Source organism: Mytilus edulis, chromosome 14 (assembly GCF_963676685.1).
Source record: "Mytilus edulis chromosome 14, xbMytEdul2.2, whole genome shotgun sequence".
NCBI classification, from domain to species: Eukaryota; Metazoa; Mollusca; class Bivalvia; order Mytilida; family Mytilidae; genus Mytilus; species Mytilus edulis.
The window spans coordinates 3709508-3726056 of NC_092357.1; the positions used below are offsets into that span (position 1 = coordinate 3709508).

The 16549-nt window shown below is 31.2% G+C and overlaps 1 protein-coding gene across 1 annotated transcript; it reads right to left on the bottom strand.

The window, feature by feature from the left end:
* Positions 1-228: 228 nt before the first annotated feature.
* LOC139503545 (uncharacterized) lies at positions 229-13374 on the bottom strand. The gene is made up of 8 exons (XM_071293342.1): positions 13101-13374; positions 10443-11489; positions 8574-8680; positions 5899-7143; positions 5170-5200; positions 2087-2355; positions 1384-1411; positions 229-772 (listed from the first exon to the last, which is right to left on the bottom strand). The coding sequence occupies exons 1-8, from the start codon at positions 13258-13260 to the stop codon at positions 462-464; spliced, it is 3198 nt and encodes a 1065-aa protein (XP_071149443.1). The 5' UTR covers positions 13261-13374; the 3' UTR covers positions 229-461.
* Positions 13375-16549: the final 3175 nt, after the last annotated feature.

Here is a 16549-nt window from a genome sequence, read left to right on the forward strand (position 1 = left end):
AATACAATAAAGCTTTTATAATATACGTTAAGAAATTAAATGAAAAACATGGTGCTACCGAACTTGTTTTTTTCTAGAAGGCAAAAAAAACCAGAGAATTTTCTTAACAATTATTTATAAACAAAATACGATTTGTGTTATCTCCCCTGAAATGCGAGAGTTGAAAAAATTGATTCGAACAAACAGAAATATTTGATGATTGTATAAACAGTCTAAATAATAAAAACTTCACTGAGGTGTCTTACAATAATTTACAGATTTAAACACAGAAATTGATCGTTTGCGTACTGCTTTTATTTTATAATCCAATAAGAAGATTTCTCCATTCAGAATTCATATAAGTGTGTGTAACAATACATTAATATTTCAAAGAATTTTCTATACGTATTTTCCTGTCTTTTGATCAGTTTTCAATAGATGCGTACAAGAGAAAATCATTCTTGAATTAAAATATAAAAAAGTTAAAATAAATCTGACAATGTGTTTTCAACGAGTTTGATATTTTTGCCAATGTTACTGAATGCACGTGCAATTTTCCTCAAAGTTGGTTTCAGATTGTGCATCCTACAAAACTTGAATCTCCATTCTTCTAAGATATCCTGGTTCAGTCTAAACAAATCTCTATCATTTTGTCTGTGGCTGATCTGTTCCCAGGTATTAAAATCCATTCCAATTTCGATAAGGAACGGGAGGGAGTATTTCCCTACTAATGGAGCCAATCTGTCAATGTGTTCTGCTGTGGGTACCAGATCCCACTTCTCAGGTTCCATGTCTGCGTTGTTAAAATATAGGGAAATGATTGCAACATAATTTAAATGACAAGTAGAATATTACAAAAGAAATATGCAATTGAATGTAGAAAATATATCAAATATTGGTCTTATTTTGTGAAATGCAATACTTATATCATGCGAATGTTATGTGTGTTTCTATTTCATACCCGATAACAATCTAAATGGAAGCTGACATAATGTATATATTTTTAATTCCTATTGATGAAAGGACATATATTTTACATTACATTGTATGTTATAGGCATGATTGGAGTAGTTTGCATTTTTATCTGTATAATCGTGAAAAATACCAGCAGATATATCATAAAGAGGTAATTTGACAATAATCAGAACGTTGTATTAATGTCTGACCCTATTGCACTTACTTGCTGTACGTTTAATATTGCTGAATGTATGCACTATTCCCTTTTTAACTAAGTTTTATAGAACCTTGTTGACTGCCTACGTAGCATTGTCATAGAAGTCAATACTATGTAATAGAACACATTCATATCTTTATAATACTTCTTAATTTTACAGACAATCAGTTTCCACGTTCATATTACTACATGTTTTGGAAAATAATTGATTCACGTATATTTGTACTTACCATAATTAATATTTTCGCTTTTCACAAGCTGCAAAAAAGAAAAACCTATTATTGTCACCACTGTCATAATTGAAAGCATTTGTATTGATGTACAATACAGTTAAATTGTATTTGATATCATAAATATAAGAAGATGTGGTATTAAGTGCTAATGAAACAAGTCTCCATCCAAGTCACAATTTGTTAGTGAATTTACTTTTAACTATCATTGTTATTCTCAGTGTCTTTATGTAAATCTATCTATGTTCACCAATATCATCTTAAACAGTTTGCATACGTTTGTTTCATTCGTTATATTTTTTTAGAGAACTTAGTAGGAATTGTATTGTATTTCATAACGATCAATCTTTTCATTTTCTTCATTTGTGTTATAAAGACATATATCAATAGAAATGTATATTTCGACTGCTAAACACCATCGATATTCAAACAGATTATCATAAGGACTTTTTTTCTTTTACTAAAATTAAGTTTTGTCTTTCATGTTATGGCTTTTTGATTGTGTTTTCTTTGTACATTCATAGTTATCCTATTTACATGATAAACATCTTGATATACATAATCAGTTATTGGATGTGTTTGTTAATATGAGTATATGTTGTAGTAAACATTGTTATATAAACATATAGCATTAGATTAAACTAACAACAATTACAGGCAAAACAAGGTTACTTTATTTGATGATTCATTAATATATATTTACCTTACAAAGAATATGAATACTTTCTTTACCAATACTTTCTATCGCCTCTTTGATGTCGTTAAATGTCACCATCCTGCTATCTCGACATCGTAGAAAAATTGCAAAGCTTGATGTTAAGGGATCTTCAGTTTCCAGTATGACATTAACTTCCCTGTTCGAAAATCCTAAATGTATTGCTAGTTCTGTGGCCTCGAATGGACTGTACAATAACGAGAGACGTCGTAAATGTATGTCTGATGGTGTCGCTTTCAGAAATTCATCTTTGGTAACTGTATCAGAAATATTGCATATTATTTAAAATACCAAAAAGTAAAATCATAAAAATACTTATCTCCGAGTAAAATTCAAAACGAGAAGTCCCTTATCAACTTACCGAATTTGTAATCACTTAAGCAACACGACGGGTGCCACATGTGGAGCAGGATCTGCTTACCCTTCCGGAGCACCTGAGATCACCCCTAGTTTTTGGTGGGGTTCGTGTTGTTTATTCTTTAGTTTTCTATGTTGTGTCGTGTGTACTATTGTTTTTCTGTTTGTCTTTTTTTATTTTTAGCCATGGCGTTGTCAGTTTGTTTTAGATTTATGAGTTTGACTGTCCCTTTGGTATCTTTCGTCCCTCTTTTATCAAATGTAAAAATCAAAAGCTCAAACATATGATACGAATGGATAACAATTGTATTAATTATGACTTGATACATACATTTTCTTATGTAAAAAATGGTGGATTGAACATGGTTTTAGAGCTAGCTTAACCTCTCATTTGTATGACAGTCGAATCAATACCATTTTATTGACAACGATGAGTGAGCAAAATCAAACAGACATAATAGGTAAAATTGTCAAACATACAACAGTCAACCTTTTGTTATAATCTTTATCATCAAAGAAACAAACAAATATGTAACAAATAAGCACACACTGGTATAAAGACCAAAAATATAAGCACAAAATAAAGACATGAATACACACATTTGCAATTATACAATAACACAATGATAAAATGTATAAGTTCAAAGCCACGGTATATATGTTACAAAGAAACATAAAAAGGCATATAGCCAAAGCACAAAAGCAAAAAGGAATACACACAAAGCACATCAGCAAAATGTTTTTTTTTTATTAACACAAAATAGCCATTAAAATCTTAGAAGAGATACGTCCTAATAAAACGATGTTGCTCAAGTATATACTACTGTGATATAAATAAAGGCAACAGTAGTATACCGCTGTTCAAAACTCATAAATCCATGGACAAAAAACAAAATCGGGATAACAAACTAAAACCGAGGGAAACGCATTAAATATAAGAGGAGAACAACGACATAACACTAAAATGTAACACATATAGACAAAATCCCACGAGAATAACAAATATAACATATATATATAACATCAAAACCAAATACATGAATTTGGGATAGACAAGTACCGTGACACGTCTTATCGCAATGTGAATTTACACTCAAAAATAAGAGAAAACAAACGACACAACGTTATAATGTAATACACACAGAAACGAACTATAATATAACAATGACCATATTCCTGACTTGGTACAGGGCATTTTTAAAGGAAAAAATGGTGGGTTGAACCTGGTTTTGTGGCATGCCAAACCTCGCACTTTTATGGCCATGTGAAATATAACATCAAAATGACAACACAGGACTACAATATAAATAAATTGGAGAACACAATTGACAAAGAATCACACGAACAACAGTCAACAAAAGGCAACAAGTTCAAAATTTTAATACGCCAGAAGTGTATTTTGTCCACACAAGACCTATGTGTGACGCACAGATACAAAAGTTTGAAAGCCGAAACGAGTACAAAGTTGAACAGCATCGAGGACCAAAAGATCAAAAAGGTTGTGCCAAAAACGGCAAGGGTTTTCCGTTAAGTAACCAGAAAATCCCTATAATTTAGAGTAATTTATACTTTTGCAAACAGTAAATTTAATAAAATGAATATTCAAAAGATGTACATGATAAAGCTGAAGTATTAACTAATTACAGGAAACAACTGAAATACATTTACATAACCAGACATTTGAAACACAAAAGTAGACACATCCGAATACGTTTAAACCTCTACGCCAAGTGACGTCCTATTTGAAACTGAAAAATGACGAAAAAATGACGTCATTAGAATTAGTAAAACAGAGCATCAAAAAATGAAAAATGACGAAAAAATGACGTCATTAGAATTAGGATTAATTTAAGATTATATATTTGAACTAAATACTGATATTGCATTTAATAACAAAGCACATTTTAATTCTTATTAATATAAAACTGAGTTAGCAATTAACTATATTATAAAACTATGTCAGGTTTGTTATGAATCGAACTTCAAACGTAAAATATCGTACTGATTACTTTGAACGAAATCAAATCTGATAAATGAAGGCGGTGATTAATTTTCTTTACCATAACACAGAAATATAATAGAAAAGACGTCAACACATTTGACAAAATAAACAACACTATAAAAAATAAGGACGAACGCATTTTGTGTAAAAACAAAATAAAACAAGGAAAATTATACGCACAACACTATTGCAAACTAAAACTTATATTTAGAAATATCTTCAAACCGGGCGAAACCATAACGCCGGGAAATGTTCAGATATTCTTAACATTCAACTAAACCAGTGAGAAGTCAGTCCCTATCAGATGGAAAGAAGGTCAAGCAGCAAATGCCTACGGTATTATTCTAGACACTGTTCAGGTAACGGGTCATATGTTTATGATTCGGAAACGTTATTATACAATGCATTTCTTCACATGTCAGCCGTTTGCCTTGAGAAAAACAAATATTAACTTTCGAAATGATTTGTTAAAGGATAATCATGTTATTAAACGAAACATTACGAATTTACGTATTTTAATTGAACAAGGATTATGTTAATAAATAAATACAAGAGTCATATGAAATTAGTTTTTTGTTTATTTTAACTATTGCAATGTACAAAGTTGAGAGGTTCCTGTTGTATTAAAGTAAGTAGTTCTCCACAAGATGCGATCAAAAACATAATACTTAAAATTGAAATAACACAATATTCAACATTTGTTATACATTACCTGTGCACCCTGGTTTACACTTTTCGTCTTCCTGAGAATAAAAGGTAATTATAAACTAATTGAAAGTTACTAATTTTATTTTGTAAATCAATTTGTTATACATTATTAGTAGATATGTCATCAAACTGATTGGGTTAAAATTTAAAACCGTTTGTAAAAGTCAAAAACTGTCTTTTTCTATTAGCGTATATCATGTATATACAAGCTTTGATGGGCTTTGTTAATGGTTAAAGACCGTACGGTGACCTATAGTTGTTAATTTGTGTGTCCCTTGGTCTCTTGCTTATGGAGAGTTGTATCATTGGAAATCATACCACAACTTCTTTTTTTGTATTTGAATACAGAATTATCAATATGTAAACTTTAATTCATTGTCAGAGTATATATTTGAATAGTAATTTCCATTTTTAAATGTGTATTCATTTAAAAGACAGCTGATTAACAAGGAAAACACAATTCCTTGCATTTCATAAAAGGAAGGGTATTTAGTTTGATCTTTATTTTTATCGTTTATTTATTATAACATTTTGGTTAACTAAAAAACAAAGCATTGCATCTTTGGCAGTTCATATTTTTTCGGATCTTATTGGTAAATTTGATACAATTCAAAATGATAAGCGAGTTTATCGATAACAAATTAGAATGTCGAATCGAACTTAATGTGTGTTTATTTTAGCATTTTCCCTGCTATCCCCTCTTAAGGAAACAATTCATAACATAAACTACTACCTTTTCTTCAATCCACGATGTAATTGTGTGTATGCTGTGTTCAATACCATGTGAAGGACATATCCATATTTGGTCTGTGTGAGCTAGATCGTTGTCAGAAAGAACACATGCGTTAATTGGTGAGTTACAACATATCCTGGTCATAAAGGATGCATCGCTGGTTTGAGCCTGATCACTACTTGTTCTGATATACAGCTGACTTATTTTCTCCAAGGCTGATATAAGGCATTCATAGATGCTGGAAGCTACATCCCTCATTATAAGTGTGCTTGATGTGGCATGAACAAGACGGACAACAATCCTTTCATCTTCGCAGGCAATGTACATATCTAAAGACGAATCAATGGTAAAGACCCCTGACCTATGGAACAGCATTTCCTTGTTGATATCTCCGTATGTTTTCACCGCCCAGACATATAGACAGTAACTAATAAATCTAAAGGATAATGCAGGCGGTATCATCAATGATGACGATTGAAAGGCTATGGCAATACTCCTGGTTGTAAAGCCAGCTGATTGGAGGTATCCAGAATCATCTTTAGCTCGTACCATACTTGCTACATAGTAGAAGTCAGCAGGTATACGGTTGTGATCTAAGTCGTATCTTTTTGGTTCTACCAATATATCCAGGTGTGTCATAACTTCCAGTAAATAATCTTTATCTTTGTAGAATTTCTTATATTTCTGTTTCTTCCAAATTTGTTCTATTATTTGTTTTGAGACTACTCCTTTCTTGCTCATTACATCCCACAACTCCTCTCTCTGTGCATCTCCTTGACAGAACCTTCTATCAGTTACAATTGATTTAAATGCATCAATGAGAAGAGTGGGAGACAAAATTATACGGTCGTCTAATTTATGTTCATCAAAGTACAAAAGCTTGCCAATGGAATGTTGGAATTTCAGAAATACCTTCAACTCGGTTTCTGATAACGGTCTAATAGGTTGCAATGCGTTTATTTTCCCAAGATGCTCTAGTGTAATCAGAGGAATGCCTTTTCTGATCAGCGTTGCAAATTCTAACTCTAAAGGGATAAAGCACTTTGGAAGTGGTTCACCCCATGTTGGTTGCCTCTCTGATTCGCTTATAATAGCAGCCTTGATCTTCGTCATTTCTGGGTCATATTTGTCGTGTGCGTTTACAAATATTTTATCATCAAGCACTAAATGTTGCATTAACGATGTCTGGTGAAACATCTTGTTGATTTCTGCAAACATTTCATGTCTTCTTTGTTCAACCTCATTCTAAGAAAAAAATGCATTTTTTGTACACAATATCTATAGTAAGAAACAATAACCTTAATCGAAATGACATGTTTATGGTAAAAGGATTGTAAAGTGTGCATATTCTAAAAGCAAATACGCCAGATACAGAATAAGTATACAGATAGTATACTCAATGCATTTTTGTAGCATACAATCTATGACAAAAAAAAATCAAAAAAATTGATACACGGTTATATAAAGACAGAAATCATAGATAGATATATGAAGATGTGGTATGAGTGCCAATGAAACAACTCTCGATCCTTATATAGACAAAACACAAGTCTGGCGTACTACTGTATAAGCCTAGTTCCTACGTTAGGTTAGTTTAAGACTATTCCATATACCACATAACACGGAAAGACACCTACTAAAAGGAAATAAGACAAAACATAAAGAAGACCATACCTTGGCAGTTTATTGTTTAATATTATATATAGTTTCTATACCATTTAGTTAAAAGCAATATACGATTAGCATTTGCCAATGCTTTCTTATCTGAACTGATCTTAAAAGACATTACATTACATATAATATACCAGAAAGAAGAAATAGTATAAGTTGATTGCAAGTGTTTAATGCGGCAAACCCTTTACTGTTAAAACAATTCACTGGCGTAGTCAAATAAGATCGGTCTAGTCACGGGTCAAGAGTGGTTACATACATGAACACTACAATATTTTATTGAAATATATAAAAATTTAAAAAAAAAAACATTTAAACAAATGATAACCAGTCATAGATTGACCAGCAGGCAAAGCTTGAGTAATTACTTAAAAAAAAATAACAAATATTTAACCAGAAGTGTTTTACTTATTCAGGCTTTCAGGGGGAATTTATCGGATATGTTCCTTACGTCGTAACTACTATCCCCTTCTCTTGCATGAATGTGACCTACCAATTAGACTATTTACCGGATATAACATAAGTAACACGACGGGTGCCACATGTGGGGCAGGATCTGCTTACTCTTCCGGGGCACCTGATATCACCCTTAGTTGTTAGTGGGGTTCGTGTTGCTTATTCTTCAGTTTTCTATGTTGTGTCATGTGTTCTATTGTTGGTCTTTTTTTTAATTTTTAGCCATGGCGTTTTCGGTTTATTTTCGATTCGTGAGTTTGGTATTTTCGTCCCTCTTTCAGATAAACAAAGATGTTTAAAACTAATCATCATTAATAATAGTCGCGGACTTTTAATTGCATTTAACATGTTCGCTTTGAATATATTATGTTTAAAACATCTATTATTTTTGTTGTCAATGATGTAAACCTCAACTTATTGCACTGATTATATATAATAACAAACATAAAATATTAGTACACATACATACAATATTCTTTTTTTACATAACATCCATATTAATCAGAGTCAATTGACTAGAGTTAACTGATGCATTATAACATACTTACAGCTGTTACCAGATCTTTGTGTGTTAACACAACCAGAATTTTAGGAAATCCCTGTACGCTTCCTTTGCAGTATGTTACAATTGTGTTGATCCAAAAGAGCAGGTAATCTGTTAGAGTAGAGAAAACGTATAAGGGGGAAAGAAATAATGAAATTAAATGGTCACGTTCCGAAAGAATTAAAAAAAATAGAGGTAAGTTGGCCACGAGCATCACTGAAGAGACATGTATTGTCGAAATGCGCATCTGGTGCAACAAAATGGTACCGTTAATTTTATTATTACAAATTATTGCGCCTATAGTCTAAACATGAGCATATTTTAGCTTCCAATGTGTCGCTCTGACGAAATATGCGGATTTTAATTTGTTCCTCAGGTGTTTCACACTAGCGTGTATTGAAAATGAATGTATATGTATACAGTAAGATGTTTTGATGTAAATTTAAAAAAGACAAAAAGTATATTTTTTAACAAGCCAGGAAAATTTTTAAAATGCTGTTTACATTTTGGAGGTAAAGAGATTGAAAGTGCAAAATTATATAGATATCTTGGAATCACATTTACTTCTAGTGGTATATTTAAGCAGTGTAAAGATGAATTATACAACAAATCTTTAAAAGCTTGTTTTAAGCTACAGAGATGCTTGTCATCATCTAACCCTAGTATTGCCACTTTTTTACATCTTTATGATCATACAATTAAACCCATACTATTATATGGCAGTGAAATATGGGAAATGTTTAGAACGGATTCAGCTGCTTGTAAAAAAGATAATGATTATATATTAGAAAAAGTCTTTGGTCAGGATTCTTCTGAAAAAGCTCATACCAAATTTATGAAATATATTCTTGGTGTAAACAGAAAGTCAAGTAATATTGCTTTAATGTCAGAGCTTGGTATGTTTCCTATGTATTTTACTATAATCTTATCAATGTTAAAATATTGTCATAGACTGGAACATTTGAAAGAAGGATTACTATTTGATGCATTTATATGTTATAAACAGTTACATAGCTCTATTGTAAATACATGGTATTCTAGTATAGATTATATTCAGAGAGAGATTGAATTACCAAATGTTGACCAATCAATTGGTTCTTTATGTCAGTATGTTAAAAATAAACTATGTAAAAGTTATTTCACATTTTGGAATAAACTTAAGTATCAAACAATTAACTCCCAAAAAGGAAAGCTTGGTACTTATTTTTCTATAAAAAATTGTTTTAAAAAAGAAAAATATTTAGAATTGCAGGACTTCAAAAAAACACATTCAATTTGTAAATTAACAATAAGTGCTCACTCTTTAAAAACTGAGACAGACAGATATTCAAAAAAACATATAGAAAGATCTCAGCGTCTTTGTTCTTATTGCTCACTTGGTAAAGTTGAAGAGGAGCTTCATTTCTTATTACAATGCCCTCTTTATGATATTCAAAAGGACGATTTTTTTAAAGACATTTCTAACAATTGTTGTAATTTTATAAATTTAAATAAATCTTCTAAATTTTTATGGCTCTTGACCCAAGAAAATGTTACTCTTATGGAAAAACTGGGCTGTTATATTTGTGACTGTTTTGAATTAAGGAGATCAGGTATGAACACTGACACTAAGTCAAGTAAATAATTTGAGAATAAATATATATACATGTATAATGTAATTTTATTATTCTTTTATTCACAATATATACAATGTATGTGGTTTTGAGCTTGATTCTGACCAATGCTTATATTCCAAATATATATATATATATGTATATGCCTCTATTGTTGTTGTTACCAATTATGTAAATCATTTGTATCTGATTTTATGCCCTTTATGGGCCCTGTAATTTGGGAAATAAAAATATTCTATTCTATTCTATTCTATACATACCTCTACCTGTTTTATGTCCACTTTTACCTGGTAGGTATTGTTCATAGGGACATAGATCATCAAGTTTTCTACTTCCATCCAATACAATTATGTAAATAGCTCTGTATGTTAGAAATGTCTGATGTGTTGAATAGAAGACATCCTGGCCACCAAAATCCCAAATAATTATTGGTGCTATCTTTTTGTTGTGTAACTGCTTTTTCCCGACTTTAGAGGTCTTCTTGAGAAAGTAATCTTTCGTGATTGATACTTTGACTTCTTTAACTTTTTTCGAAACCCCAAACATTTGTTTTAACTTTCTGATCAATCCAGGTTTAGTTACAGTTTCTATGTGCACCTCTCCAGCGTTACCTGACTTTGCATGATCCGAGTCATCCATTGAAATGTCTGTATATAGCAAATCTTCACCTATATATTTGTCTTTTGAGAAATCCGTATAATCTTTTCTGGTTGGACTATCCTGTATCGCTTGTATATTTCTATTTGCAAATCCCCCTGACTTTTCCCCGTCCGAAACTAGTAATCCTGATTGGTTTCCTGAACTATAGGTGCTATCTTGTATGACTGTCTCATGCTTGTCATCGTTGCATTTTGCTCTTGCGTTTTGCTTACATAACTGAACTTCTAGTTTTTTGCTTATATTCCCGTCCATACTGCTAATATTAACTGGTATGGTTTCAAATTGATGTTCAGACCTGTTCAATCCTGTTTTAAAGCTTTTAGTGGAAGACAAACTATCCGAGTCTGACCATTCTGACCATTCTGACCCTTCTGGTGTTGTAACTGACATTGGATTTTCCTTTGATTGATGTCCAAGTTTTTCTTTACTGGACGACAATGATAATGCTTGTGACATGACTGGTAGATCTTGACTCGTTGTCGTTGATTGACGTCTTAGTTTTTCTTTGCTGGACGACAATGCTATTGCTTGTGACATGACTGGTAGATCTTTGCTTGTTAGTGTCGTATCATCTGACTTTATAGTTTTCATTGATTTGACTCCTTTTAAAAGTGATCTGCTAAAGGTTATTTCTTCCAATGAGAAATCTTAAATAAGACAAAATGACTAGTATTATATAATAGTATAATACCAGATTCATGTTTAATTTTGACGATTTTCCAGCATTAAAACAAAGCAGTATTTTCGTTCTATTTATTTATAATTAGTCAGAAGAATTAAAACGTTAACCTACATTTGTGATTTTCTTCAGATTTAGTGTTTTCTATGCCAATTTCCAACCATCATATTGTCTCATATAGAAAACACACCGTGTTAATAGAATGAAATGCTTGTTAAATGTGTCAACAGTTGATTCTCCTTGCAACCGTATTTTCATGTTTTTGTAACGTGTCAACTTATATAGTAAGTTCACACTTGATAAAATAGTTTGCGTGCAATAGATACATGAAAATAAATGAAATCAACACGATATAAATGAAATGAGCCTAAAGCGCTTTCCTGGATTTACCTTCGTCAGTAACGGCCAAGGCCGAATATTTAAAAACCTAGAGTGTATAGGAGCCGAAACAGATGAAGAGCTGAACAAAAGCACACATAAAATAGCCACAGGCATATGAGAGCAATGTTACCTAAAAGAGTTATGAAACAAGATAGAACGGCTACAGTGGCTGTCCTTGATATATTGTAAAGGTATTTAGAAAAAATTTACAAAGATATTTCTACAATCCACGCGTCCTCTCGAAGTACGCGATTTATTTGAATCCAACTAATGATATGTATTGTTTGAGCTGTACATTTATACACCGTATGTTTTCTTTTTATTGAGAGTTTATGGAGGACCAATTACACCAAACACATGAAAAAGGAGACCTGTGATGGTTTAGTGGAATTTTTTGCGGTCCACAACTCCTCCGCAACCACTAAATGATCGAATTTAAAAGCTGTATAACACGTGAATAAAATATGCAAGTTATGTATCATACATTTATATGCAAGGTTCGATCATTGGTGGGTCCAAAAAGGAGAAAAATCGTTGTTATAGGATAACGCCTACTAAAACACATTTTTTTTAAAGTAAGAAATGTAGCACTGAATATTTAAACAATTTGTCGAAATGGTATTTGTTTCTCTTTATTATAGATATATGAGAAGGGTTTAGGAAATTGCAATAGTTTTGCCACTTCAGATTATATACTTTAAAAACTCAGGAATTTTCATCATTTCAGCAGTTACGTTAAACTTCAGGTATTTACAGTTTTTGACTTTTAAAAGTTAAGATCCAATATTACAACATAATCTTACAAATAATACAGTAGTAAACAGTTGTGTGTTAATAAACTCTGATATTTGTCAGCTTAAAACTACTAAAGTTGTCTAATTGTAAGATGTATGTTAACCATAGGTGGCTATACATCATTTGTACATAGACGGGGCTCCTTAAAGAGAAAACCATATAATATTTTTTTCAAATAGTTACACACAGAGCAGAGAAGTTATTTTGAAGCTACCATGTATGCAAAATTTCATGTCAATAAAACAGCTTTGCATTTGGATCCTATTGCATGGGTAGCTTTCATACTGGTTCTAAAAAAATAATTTTAAAGATATTGTGATAATTTAATTCAGTTCATAAAAATATTATTTTATTGATGATTAATGATTTGCATGTTCTGTTTTGCATTAATTTGATAATTTACCTTGCTGTCCACCAAGCCAGTCTTTTGATTCACGGTCCATATAAGAAAGACCGTTGTATAGTTCTATCCCATCTGTAGACATTCTAAATCTAGTAGGCTTTTTCCCAACCAGATACCTGGCTATAGTTGTCTTTCCTGTTCCCTGTTCGCCAGCTAACATTACTCTTGACTCATAGTGTGGATAACTTTCGTCCTCTAATAGACTAGAAAATACCTGTGCTGACTTCGTATCGAATTTTTTAACTTCAATTGGAAGACCTTAACATCAAAATATTTGAATGTCAAATGAACAATTGATACATTGTATATTAACGTACACATAAGTCAATGTACCTTTTAAAATAAATTTGCAGTTGATGGGTAAGTGAACAAAAGTTAGTTTCACAAATCTTGATTTTCTAATTACTACTATGCGGGCCCTATGTACATGTACTAGTTCGGTAAAGTAGATATTATTTGATCATTCATACTGAGAGAAATAACGTTAAACTACTAGGGAACAGACCTAGCCGTGACTTAAGGAAACGCCGTATGTAGTTTTACTTTATCGTTTGTTTCCATAAAGATTAAACATCAATATGCAAAAGGTATCATACCAGCAATTTTAATTTTAGCACAGTGATCAGATTGCTAGCGATGTTGAAAGAGGATATGTTTTGTTGTTTTTCAGTGGCAATTAGTGCCCTATGCAGATTAAACATCATTGTCTTGACTATGCGAATTTACAGGTTATTAAATTCTATTTTTTTAGTCTTCGTACTGCTGTTTTCTGAGTGTAATGATTCACAGCAGAGATATTTACCTGTCGATGTAATTTGCCTTTGTTAAGAGTTCATCCGAAATCCATAGTTTTTGAACGGATTACTTTGAATTATGTTCGTACTTAATTAATCGGATTAGAGCAGTTTAAACGAATTTTGACTATATGTAAGTAGAACATCCGTGATTAGTCGTACGTAGAACAAATAGCTCATAAGAAATTATCTGTCTCTTTTTTTCTAATGTTTTTTCCTCTTCCTGAGAAAGGGAAAATCTCTGAATGCATTTGACGTTCTTTTTTTTTTTTTACTATTTTGTGTATTTGTTTATTTCGCAGCTATGGCAGTATTGTTAGTTTAAAAAAAACAAATATCGGATTTCAAGGTAAATTTCAAACAGAAAATAATGACAATATAAAAAGCTCAAATGAATGAAAACAACTGTTATATTTCTGATTTTGGCATTCCCTTTCAAAAGTAAACGGTGGATTAAACATGGTTTTCTAGCTAGTTAAATCGCTTGATTGTATAACAGTCGCATCAGATTATAAGGTACTGACCACAATATGTGAGCAATACGACACATCCATAATATTTTTTAAATGCCAAACAGTATGTAGCGCAATCAACATTGTGTTATAATCTTATTAATTTTAAATACAAATATCTCAATATATATGTAGGACTGTCATTATGACTATAATACTTTCCGTTGTTTAATATTCGAATTTTGAAATAACAAACAAGTAATCTTTCATCTAGATATATTTGTGTACAAAGTCATCTTCCTTAATCCTGTTCGTTTCGATTAAATTGACACTGCTTTATCATGAAAGCATCTGACGTTTCGCGATCTAAAGTTTATAGTACTATTAAAAAATGTTTAAAGTATAAAATTTGACTGTACTTTTTTTTAATATATTTCCACTGTTAGCATATACAACACATTCTACAATTGAACCATTATTCTTTTTTCGATTTGTATAATGTACATGGCTATATAGTTTTTAACATCGTCCAAAAACCAATTTCTATTATTCTTGTTGATCGCAGTTAAAGATTCGTATCAGAAGCACACGTTTGTTGTACTTAAGGGCATACGATACAGTTATGATCCTGTATTTTAAAGTTTGAAGAAAATTTCCATATAGGCTATTTTTTGCCTGATTAATTCAAATATGAAATAAAAGATATACCTTCATGTGCTACTTTTGTAGTTAAATGAGATCGAAATTTTGTATATTTGCTCAAAATTCGGATTTGTGGCCATATTTCCCTTTTCGAAAGAAAGACATAACTTTTTTTTGTTTTAAAAGATAAAATACAAATTGTTTTTTGTTAAATAGTTTGTAAATTCTGTATTTTATAAGTATCCTAAACATTTATGCATTTTTTATTCAGAAGCAACTCATATTTATCAAATGGTCATGAATTGAAAAAAAACGTCATTTTTTGCTGTATATTTATCTAAATAACAAAAAATTGCACTATTTACAGTTTTATAACATTTGATCCACATAATCTCCCTGCAAAATGAAACAAAATATCGTTTTAGGAAATAGGGGTCCATGCACTCGTTTTCAAATTTAATCAGTTTGAATGATAAAAATCAGTCGAAAAATGCATTTTTCCCGATGTGTCACAGTTTGACGTCGCAAAAATAACATTTTACGTTAGCAACGTCATTACCTCCCCTGTAACTGTATCGTATGCCCTTAATAGTCTCTTAGTTCTAAGAAATATTACGTGGTTAGTTGTCAATGTAATTCATAAATTGACTTATTGTCCAAACAACGTCTTCATTATATACATTGTAATAGATCATGAATGGTTATGAACGATGGAATTTTAATTTACGTTACATATCTTACAATGCATTTAAAGTGTTTATGTAGTCGTCCGTATTTCATCGAAATCTTCAAGAAACGTATCTGAAGTGTAACTTGATTCATGGCAATCCATCTCATGGAGTTGAATTAACTTTAATATTTCTTATAAACTATATTTTAAAATGAATCTTCAGATTGTTTTTTTTTACATAAAGCTCTTTTTGGAATACTCGTTGTTTTATTTTGTTTTCAGTCTCAGTATGTATTGAAAATATGCTTTTTGTGAAAACCAAAACCAGCTGATTTGTTAATAACACTATAGTCATTGATAGATAAAAGTTATGGAAATATATGATGAACAATTTTGCTATATCTGAATCATTAGACTTTTGAGATGTTTAAAATGGACTTTTAATACCAAAATTTATTTATGTTATATTTTGTTTTGAAGATACTTTACACTCATTTTGCCTTGATGAGGAAAATTGTTTTCATTTGTTTAAAAAAACCTACCGATCTTCACACAGGGTATCGTCAAACAATCATTACTATATTTCGTATTCCAAGAGAGAAAATGTATGTAATGACCATTTGTTACCTAAACCAATAATGCACGTAAGAGGACGTGACTTCTTGTGCGGCGAATATTCTTTTTATTGCAGGAGAATATGCTGATTTAAACGAAATCCAAACTATATAGACTGCAATTTGTTTGAGCAACGATATATCTACACAATAACACTTTGTTGTCGCTTTTAACATGTTTAAGTTAGATCCGAATATTGTTTTTCTTATAAGCGATAGTGTTAAACGGTTTTTCATTATGTTCATATTTACACCAAAAAAATAAAATAAGAAAAAA